Source organism: Hoplias malabaricus, chromosome 4 (genome assembly GCF_029633855.1).
Source record: "Hoplias malabaricus isolate fHopMal1 chromosome 4, fHopMal1.hap1, whole genome shotgun sequence".
In the NCBI taxonomy this organism is placed as follows: Eukaryota; Metazoa; Chordata; class Actinopteri; order Characiformes; family Erythrinidae; genus Hoplias; species Hoplias malabaricus.
In genome coordinates this window covers 5,781,966-5,793,317 of record NC_089803.1, presented here as the reverse complement: position 1 = coordinate 5,793,317, position 11,352 = coordinate 5,781,966, and the positions used below count along the sequence as shown (strand labels likewise).

The 11,352-nt window shown below is 41.3% G+C and overlaps 1 gene segment (V, D, J or C); it reads left to right on the top strand.

Moving 5' to 3' along the window:
- Positions 1–9,912: 9,912 nt before the first annotated feature.
- Positions 9,913–10,502, top strand: LOC136694857 (immunoglobulin kappa variable 4-1-like). The segment is given in 2 exon segments: positions 9,913–9,961; positions 10,129–10,502. Coding segments are annotated over 2 exon segments (423 nt in total).
- The last annotated feature ends 850 nt before the right edge of the window (positions 10,503–11,352 follow it).

Genomic DNA, 11,352 nt, shown 5'->3' with positions numbered 1-11,352 from the left:
GGTCTCCTTCATGCTCTGGCTGTGGCATTGAATTTTGTCACAGCTACAGCTACAGCTTTCCTTAAACTATAGTTTTCTATAAGAGATAAAAGTTAAATAGAACTTCTGTTATATCTGGACCATGCTTGAGGGGCCCAAGACTATTTAAGAAAGCCATGAGAGTCTGACACCTGCAGAGGAGGAGGCAGAGTCATTTCAAAACCCGAGTCATTTTCCTCTTTAGCCTTGAAAAAGGATAAAAGAGAAAAAATGTATAGTGAAGCAAAGGTGTGTGAAAAGAGGAGGCTAAGTGGGGAAAGAAGCCTTTCTCATTTGGCGCCACTGGGCTTTTTAACCAGAAATTAGAAAACCTGCCTTGAATATCTGATTGGATCTCTAAGACTGAGGATCGGAGCCTCTCTTGCTCCTGATTGGCTGTTTTCTGTACCTTTGTACAGAAATTAAAATTTATGACCCTTGACAAGACAAAGACTTGAAAACCATCCCTTTTTGAATGAATGTCCCAGGATTATGAATCATACTTTGCAATATAAAAGATTATATGTTAACACAAAGTAATTTTATTAAGACAACCATGTTTTACATAATTATTAACCAAATATACACATAATATGTGGCTACCTTGGTTCTACATAAGTTCATATAAAAAAAGAAATGACTTTAAACACATGTAATTTAATCCCACCCATTTTGATTGTCCAATGGTATTAATTTCAAACAGTTGTGCCCATAGGCAACTTGTTGTTTAAACCAGTGGGAATTAAGGTTTAATTATATAGTTTGAGATGTTCTTCATTAAGCAGTTTTATACAGAGTATAAACTGATCTTTTTGATCTCCCAAAAGATTCTTCTCTTGACCCTGTGTGGCCTTGGGTCATAAAAAGGGTCCCTGGAGAGTGTTTTTATGACTCTGCTCTGTGTTATCTCAGATTCCAACTGCTGGTGCAAGGAGGGGATGTATGTGAGAGCCAGCTAAAGTCTGGGTGTTAGAATCAAATCTCAGTAAGTCAAATTTCTTATTTGAAATTAATACACATTCATCATATCACACTACACCTGTGTACTTGCCATACGTAAGTCCTTTCCTTGCTGCCTCCATGAGTTTGTTATTAGCCATCTCTTTACACCCTTCTGTGAAGTTCATACAGATCTGCAGCTCTGTTTTGACACTATCCACCTCAAGACAATTACTCTCATTTCTCCATGCGGTGCTCACTTTCACAGCGTTGCGGTTGTTGTTAGAACTTACTAATTGACTAGCACTTAGAGGGTGGGTTTTCTGAGATTAGCTGGTTGGTGGGTTATGATATCACATGGCGATGCTGTTAAACCAATTAAATTCAATGTATTTGTGGTGACATGTTCATAAACCAATAACATGCAAAAAGATGTATGCAACCTCTGCTGCCCTCCAATAGGAGGACTAATAGGTGTGCATCCAGGCACTGAGCCAGACAGAGGACAGGGAGCAGAAAAACCAGACTGTCCGAACTAAAGCCAGATGTCTGGCCCCCCTACTTTGGATGGAGCCCCAGTCCATCACAGACATTTATTTTTTTTTTCTTTTTAATAATTTAGCTGTCTTTATGTAGCCACTTTTCCTCCCAATAATGGTTCCCTGTCAAAAGCACAAGCCAAGTACAGTTCCTTTTCAAATTATTTTTAACACTGCGGACAGGAGTCAAACAGCAGGAAGCAGGAAATACATCACAATGCTGAACACATCTGTCCATCCATCCATCCATTTTCTGTAACTGCTTATCCAATTCAGGGTCACGGTGGGTCCAGAGCCTACCTGGAATCATTGGGCGCAAGGCAGGAATACACCCTGGAGGGGGCGCCAGTCCTTCACAGGGCAACACACACACACTCACACACTCACACCTACGGTCACCTTTTAGTCTCCAATCCACCTACCAATGTGTGTTTTCGGACTGTGGGAGGAAACCGGAGCACCCGGAGGGAACCCAGACGGACATGGGGAGAACACACCAAACTCCTCACAGACAGTCACACGGAGCAGGACACAAACCTACAACCTCCAGGTCCCTGGAGCTGTGTGACTGCGACACTGCCTGCTGCGCCACTGTGCCGTCTGGACAGTTAGTATTCTCCTCCAAGCGTTAAACTGTCCAGTGACTGTGTGAAATACATTGTGTCTAGTTTCAAATGTCTTAGAAGAAGCATGAACTCACACCTGTATTCCTCTTGATGATGGTAATGTAACCACATGGTACATACACTGGCCTGAATAGATTCCCAGGTGCAGGGGTCACTATAATAAATCCTCCAACATCATGCTGGGTTCAGGTGGGAGTAAAGAAAACATTTATGAAACAGTGGTTACTGACACACTACTCACGTATTATTGGACCACAGTGACGCTTACGTTATCCCAAATGACAACATACACAGGATGCTCTGCCTGCTCAGGTCCTTCTGCTCAAGTCCAAGCACATCTATTATTATTATCCATCTCCAAGTGCCTGTATATATATAAAATGTATGGAGCGGTTGTACATTTTTTACCTTTATTTAAGCAGGGAGAAATTCAAACACGTTTGTTAACAAAACCAACTTGATTGTTAGATGTAATAATGCAGAACTGACACATTTTATACTGAATCTTCTCTTATGCCTCATACTCGCCCCAGCCTGAGAGCTGTGCATCATCAAGAGCTGGCGAGCCATCTCTAATACTTCAGAGAAAATGGCCCTTTTGAAAAAAAGAAACACAGATCTGTAGAAAGATAAAAAAAAAATAAAAAAATAGTAAATTAACTTTGGAACCGTGTTCCTCCTCAGCACATGTTTCACTGACTGTTGATGTGTCAGTGAACATGACTGTCCCATGCTCATTCTCGGTGACATGAACATCCACCTTGACACTCCGGCTGCTGCTGACTTCTTCTCTCTGACCCACTCCTTTGAGCTACAGCAGGTATGCACCCCTCAACTCACAAAGCAGGCAATGCACTTGATCTCATTCTCACCAAACACTGCCTAATTAACTCTGTAAATGTTACTCCTCTACATCTCTCTGACCATTACTTTATTCAGCTCAATGCTTGTCTCCCTCAGCAACCCACTGTGTCCGCTGTCCCTGTCCCCTTCCGGCACAATCTCCGCAACCTATCTCCCACCCACTTCTCTGCCCCTGTGACTTCTGCTCTCCCACCCCCCAGCACCTTCTCATCTCTTGAGGTCAATGATGCCACAGAGTCACTCTGCACAACACTGAGCTCCTGCTTAGATCGCCTGTGCCCTCTGACTACCAGACCCGCAAGACCCATGCAGCCCCACCCGTGGCTTACTGACTCCCTTCGATCAATGCGCACTAACCTCAGAGCTGCTGAGAGGAGATGGCGAAAAACAAAAGACCCATCACACCTGACACAACTACAATCCCTGCTCTCAGCCTTCTCAACAAATGTCACCATTGCAAAAAAGAAATTCTACCAAGACAAAATCAACAATGCTACTGACACCCGGAAGCTGTTTTCAACCTTCAAGTCTCTGCTGAACCCTCCACCTCCACCCCCTGCAACCAACCTCACCGCTGACACATTTGCTGACTTCTTCACCAGCAAAGTTGCTGCAATCAGCAGCCGGTTTTCTGACCCCTCTTCACAGCCTCCGGCTCCCCCTTCGAATCCTCCTAAACCTACTGCTTCCTTCCTTCTTTCACTCCTCTCACAGAAGACGAGGTATCAAATCTTCTTAGAGGTGGCCGTCCCACATCCTGTCCACTGGAGCCCATTCCTACCACCCTACTGCAAACCATAGCCCCGTCCATTGTGTCCGCAGCCACTCATGTAATCAATTCCTCACTAACCTCTGGAACATTTCCAAACACCTTCAAGCAAGCTCAAGTAAGACCTCTACTCAAAAAACCTGCTCTTGCTCCTTCTATAGTAGAGAACTACCGACCAGTCTCTCTCCTCCCCTTCCTGTCTAAAATCATTGAAAGAGCTGTCTTTAAGCAGGCAACAAAATTCCTCTCCCAATATAACCTTCTTGACTCGAACCAATCCGACTTCAAGAGCGGCCACTCGACGGAAACTGCACTTCTGTCAGTAATGGAAGCTCTTAAAGATGCAAAAGCAACAGGTCAATCCTCAGTTCTCATTCTGATCGACCTATCAGCAGCATTTGATACGGTCAACCACCACATCTTACTAAACAAACTCACTGACATGGGCTTCAAGAACAATGCACTCTCCTGGTTTGAGTCTTATCTCACTGGACGATCCTTCAGTGTGTCATGGCTTGGACAAACATCAGCGCGACACCACCTCACCACAGGTGTGCCCCAAGGCTCAGTGCTGGGACCCCTCCTCTTTGCCTTGTACACTACCTCTCTAGGCCCAATCATACATTCACACGGCTTCTCCTATCACTGCTATGCAGATGACACACAGCTCTATTTATCCTTTCCTCCAGGAGACACTTCAGTGGCAACTCGAATCTCTGACTGTCTCTCTGACATATCTACATGGATGAAGGAACATTACCTCCAATTGAATTTATCCAAAACTGAACTACTGGTCCTCCCAGCCAAGCAAGCTATTCTCCACAACATCAGCATCAAGCTAGGGTCCCTATCAGTGGCTCCCACCAAGGTTGTAAGAAACCTAGGTGTCATGGTTGATGACCAGCTGACCTTCGCAGATCACGTTACCGCTGTAGCTCGATCGTGCCGCTTCTCCCTATTCAACATAAGGAAGATTAGGCCATACCTAACTCAACATACAACACAGCTCCTCGTTCAGACGTTAGTAATCTCCCGTCTAGACTATTGCAACGCCCTCCTGACAGGTCTTCCGGCCTGTGCTGTGAGACCGCTACAGATGATCCAGAATGCGGCAGCACGCCTGGTCTTCAACCAACCAAAAAGAGCACATGTCACGCCCCTATTAGTTGAGCTGCATTGGCTACCCTTAGCTGCTCGCATCAAATTCAAATCACTAATGATGGCCTTCAGAGTATTCACTGGTTCTGCTCCCATCTACCTCAATAGACTCTTAAAACCATACATTAGTGCCCGCCCTCTCCGTTCCTCAAAGGAGCGCCTACTAACACGACCAACCCCCCGCACAGGTCAGTTGAGGCTATTCTCATCTCTGGTACCACGCTGGTGGAACGAGCTTCCAAGTACTATCAGAGCAACAGAAACCCTCTCTGCATTCAAAAAATCATTGAAAACCCAGCTCTTCCGAGAGTATCTTTTGCACTGAAGGTCTTTCTTTAATGCACTTATTACTTCCTGGCATATTGCACTTAATGTAAGGTATTTTGTATAATTTGTGCTGTAGTTCGAATGTTAGAGCCTCTTTTGTAAGTCGCTTTGGATAAAAGCGTCTGCCAAATGCATAAATGTAAATGTAAATGTAAAATGTAAATGTGTGAATTTGTCAAATTAACTAAATATTTTATGCCCTTTCAGTACAATTGGACTTACCTTCACTTGTAGAATTCCACAGATCTGACTGTGTTTATATTGTCATATGATCAGATTCAGAATAAGACTTTCATGAATTGCCCTGTCTAGTGTGTTCCTGCACTGTCATTGTTTCCTTTGTTTGTCATGTGCGTAGAAGCACGTCTCTTTGTTTTGTTTTGTTCCTGTCTCCCTTGTCTCTGCCTTAGCTCCACCCACTCATGATGCCTCCTTTGTAGTCCTGCCCCTCATTATATTTCCCAGGTGTTTCTAGTTAGTAGGAACTGTCTCATTATGTCTCATGTCTGTTTATTCTACTCGTTGTGCTCATTTGGTTTGTCTGTTTGTTTCTCTCTAATGTTAGTATCTCTCTTTCTCTCTAGACTGTTAGTATTTCCCTCTCTTTGTAGTCAGTTAGTAATTCCCTGTCTCTCTAGTTTTATAAGTATCTCAGCTTCAGCTAGCATGCCTAAGTATCATCTGTCTATATTGAAGTTTCACTATCTCAGTCTAGGTCTCTTTGTATCTGTCTCCCAGTGTGGGTCTCTTTGTATCTGTCTCCCAGTCTAGGTGTCTTTGTATCTGTCTCTCAGTCTAGGTCTGTTATGTGTCTCTCTCAGTCTAGGTCTCCATATATCTCAGTATCCTTACCTAGCTCTCTCTCTTTGTCTCAGGATCTCTGTTTGAGTATCTTTTAAGTGTCTCAGTTCATAATATTTGTTCTAAATAAAGTGCTGTGTTATAGCGTTTGCATCCGCCTAACTCAGTCCACCCAGTCCCGACAGAGATTCAAGATGTTACAGTAGCTTGATGCATTTTGTTTACGTTTTCTTAGTTTTTCATGTTTAACTGAATTTATTATAAATGTTATCAAAGAGGGAGACAATAAGACAGTATCTGAACTAATGTCCAAGAGATTTTTATTTATTTATTTATTTATTTTTTTATATATTTTAGCAAATAAATGTAGATTTTAATGGACATTGTCTTTTGTGGGGGTTTGATGTTTGTATTTGTGTTTACCTCTTCAGGACCAAAAGGTTTTTGAATGTTGTGAGTCTGGCCAGCACAAGTGTCTGCTAAGTGTCAGTGGAAATTTAAAACCAATTGAAAAATAACTTCCTCCTGGTGGTGCTGGTGTTTAATGACTCAATTGTTTGTTTTTGTGTGTGTGTGTTTTTTTTTTGGGGTCTTTCAGCAAAGTTGAGGAAAGTAATTGTAGACTTTTATTTGTAAGTCACTTTAATACATGGCATATAAACACCTCTTATGAATGCCATGAATAATTTAGTAATATGCGTTTTATCTTCTCTCAGTAGTTCTCCACTCCTCCACTGTCCTGAATTTAGTTAGTTAGTTAGTGTTTATTTCGGTTATCAAAATGAATACAGTATATATACAACAGTATATATATAAGACAACAGTATATATATAAGACAACAGTATATATAAGACAACAATAATGGTAACAAATAATAAATTAATAGACATGACAGTCAAAACAAAACAATTACAAACCGAAAAGGTATAGGATGAAGCATTAGCTTATTGTGCCTACCCTTTGTACTTAGCTAATTAACATTCCTTTTACTTCTGTATTTAAATGATACAAAACCACCATGGAAAGAATACATTTAAAAAAAAAAACATAAAAATATACATACACACACACACACACACACACACACACACACAAACACACACTTACATATCCATTTAGTTATTTAACAATAATCATTCCTTGGTTTTATAAGTGCTTACCACCTTATTTTTTAACATTTTTTTAAACTTGCCAAGTGAGCATAGTTCCTTATCAAAACTATTCCACAAATTAATGGATATACATCTATTTTGTATATTTGTCCTTGGTTTTGTTTTTGTAAACATACCTGTTCATATCATACACTCAGTTCATATTTGCTCTCTTTAATTTCAAACAACTTCTGAACACAGTTGGGAAGTAAATTGTATTGTGCTTTGTACATTAGATCATCACTGAATTTTAAAGCCTGTAATTTAATAAATAGTTTGTTGGTTGGTTCATAATAATCCTGTCGATTTCCAATTCTTATAGCTTTCTTTTGTAGCATGATAATTGGTTTAGTTATGGTTTTATATGTGTTTCCCCATACCTCCACACATGTATGGAACTATGAAAGAACAGTACAGTATATAAAGTGATTTCTCATTCAGAAAATTTTTAATTTGATATAATACTGCAATTGTTTTAGAGGTTTTTGATTTTACATAATTTATATGTGGTTTCCGGGTGGCACGGTGGTGCAGCAGGTAGTGGCGCAGTCACACAGCTCCAGGCTCTCTTCATATATTCTAGAAAATTGCTGTAACACAGTGGCAGCTTCAAGCTCCCATCACAGAGAACTTCACACAGTCAGAACATACCACACAGGTGTTGAAGGAAGCACAACCTCACCTCTTCTACCTCAGATGGCTGAGGAGGTTTGGCATGAACCCCTGCATTCTCAGGACGGTCTACCCCTGCACTGTGAAGAGCATTCTGACAGGCTGTATCACCACCTGGTACTGGAACTGCACCGCTCTCGAGGGCAAACCTCTGCAGAGGGTAGTGCACAAAACCCAGCACATCACCAGGATTAAGCTCATAAAAATCCTGAATCTAAACAGCAGCCGCTGTCTGAGGAAGACCAGGAGAATCATAAAGGACTCCACCCCCACAGACTACTCTGTTCTCACTGCTGCCCAGTGGCAGGAGGTACAGAAGCATGCAGTCCTGGACCCCAGGCCATCAGGATGCTGAACAGCCAGTAGCACAGTGATCTGGACAACAGTCACAACTATAATCCATCTTACAAACTCAATCCACATGTATACATTTAATTTTGTCCTAGTAATATAGATCAACCCTTGTATATTTCAAAAGTGCAATATTGAGTGTAGTATGTGTACTGTGTATTTGGTATCATTTTTATTTATTTATTTTTTTCTTTCAGAGACTATGCACCCAAGTTTTTCACTCACCTTACACTACTGTTATATGATGTGACAATAAACCTGATTTGATTTGATTTGATGTCACCCAAAAAAGACTTGATCATCACCTGCTGAACAATGAATTAACAAATGAAACACTAGGACTATGACACTGTGACAGTTGTCATCAGCACGGAGGAACTGAAACCAACACCTACACAACTGAACTCTACACAGCATTTTACACACACCAGTAGAGCAGTGAGGTGAAACTCAGATTTACATGAACAGTCCTGAGTTGTCCTCTTTTTCCCAGTATAGAGCAGCACCTTCACCAGATGTTCAGCTTCATTTAGTCAACTTATCCGACTTGAGGGTTCTCAGACCTGTCTGACTTTCACTGTTAGGCAGACGACATGCAAGTGTATATTTCAACACTTCTCCAACACGTCTGACTCTATGGTCCTCCACCGTGTCTGACAATGTCTTTTTATGGACTAATATAGGTCAGGCCAGAGTGGACCAGTACTGAAGGTCTTGGGACGTGACTGGTCCATTCGTGGTCACTGGGAGAACTTTCCTAACTCTTAATTTAACTATCATCAGATGAAGAGTTTTTAAAACTGTTTCAGAACTGTTTTAAAACTGTAATTAAAACAGTTAATGTTAAACATGTTAATGTCTTCATACGGAGGAATCAAACTGACCCCAAACAAGCTGCCCATCATGATCTGAATCAGTGCTGGGGATATTTCTCTCAGCACAAATCAGTGTGAATTTGAAAGGAGTTTATTACTGAATATCAATGTTTATAAAATCCAGACTCTTACTGTGACACAAGCACTAATTTTAATGTTATATGTAATAAACCTGTCTGTTCATTTACATTATGTTTTATATAAATGTGACATTATTTGAATTACAAACTAAAACAATGAATCACATTCAGTTTAGAAAAATAACTCTGGTTTGAATTTGTTATTTATATTTAACTTTAAAACTCTTAAAATACAATTGTAACACAGTGTTAGTCTGAATTTACTGTATGTGGGTCTTTTTCAGTAAAAGTGATGAGAAAGATTAAATAAGTCTCATGTTTAAACAGAATAAAAGTCCCTTCATTTTCAGACTGAGTTTTGCTCCTTCACTGAATGTGTGACACAGTGCTACATTTCAGTGAAGAGTCATTGTCCATAAACCTACATCACTCATCACACTGTTAGTGATAACACTGTAAAATCTGTGTGTGAGGGGTTTACACACTTTACCCTCAAAACATATTCATAAAACTCTAACATTTCTAAATGAAGATCTATCTCTGAACTAAACCTTGTTTTCTAAACAATCTAAACATTTCTATGTGTTTATTATGGAGGTGTTTGATGGAGGCATTTCCATAGAGAGGGTCCACTTTGCATCATGAGCCCATGCTTCAGTGCTCTGCTAGTGTTTATAGTCCTGTGAGTTTAACACTTCATGACTGAGAGCTGCTGCCCCACAAACTTCACCCACAGCAACCATGACTTTGGTCTCCATCTTCATCTGGACACTGGCGCTCTGGACGAGAGGTAACACACATGACATTAACTTTGAGAGACAAAATAATGTATTGCTTCATGCAAAAAATAACATTTATTAAATAATATCGACTTTGTGTATAACATATAGTCACATAATAAAAGAGAAAAAATTAATATTTAAATTAATACAGTTGTTTTATTATATTTTTGCCTAGGATCCAGTGGTCAGGTGACTGTTACTCAGACTCCAGAAGTGAAAACTGTTTCTACAGGACAATCAGTCACCATCAACTGTAGAACCAGTAGCGGAGTTTATAATGGTGACCGTATGGCCTGGTATCAGCAGAAACCTGGAGAAGCTCCTAAACTCCTGATCTACTACGCTAACAGGAGACAGTCAGGTATTTCAGATCGTTTCAGTGGCAGTGGATCTGGATCTGACTTCACTCTGACCATCAGTAACGTCCAGACTGAAGATGCAGGAGATTATTACTGTCAGAGTTACCATTACATCAGTAGCACAAGAGGGTTCACACAGTTACCACAGTTGAGTTACCATATCATCAGTAGTGGTGTGTTCACACAGTGAAATAGAGTCGTACAAAAACCTCCCTCAGTCAGAGACTGCACAGAGACTGCACTGCTGCAGCTGCACCCTACTGCAGGTGCTGAGGGGGAGGATGATACACACAATAACACACTCTGTGGAGGAGAGACACACACCTCACTAACACACACCTCCACACACAATAACACAATCTGTGGAGGAGAGACACACACCTCACTAACACACACCTCCACACACAATAACACACTATGTGGAGGAGAGACACACACCTCACTAACACACACCTCCACACACAATAACACACTATGTGGAGGAGAGACACACACCTCACTAACACACACCTCCACACACAATAACACACTCTGTGGAGGAGACACACACACCTCACTAACACACACCTCCACACACAATAACACACTATGTGGAGGAGAGACACACACCTCACTAACACACACCTCCACACACAATAACACACTCTGTGGAGGAGAGACACACACCTCACTAACACACACCTCCACACACAATAACACACTCTGTGGAGGAGAGACACACACCTCACTAACACACACCTCCACACACAATAACACACTCTGTGAAGGAGAGACACACACCTCACTAACACACACCTCCACACACAATAACACACTCTGTGGAGGAGAGACACACACCTCACTAACACACACCTCCACACACAATAACACACTATGTGGAGGAGAGACACACACCTCACTAACACACACCGCCACACACAATAACACACTATGTGGAGGAGAGACACACACCTCACTAACACACACCTCCACACACAATAACACACTCTGTGGAGGAGACACACACACCTCACTAACACACACCTCCACACACAATAACA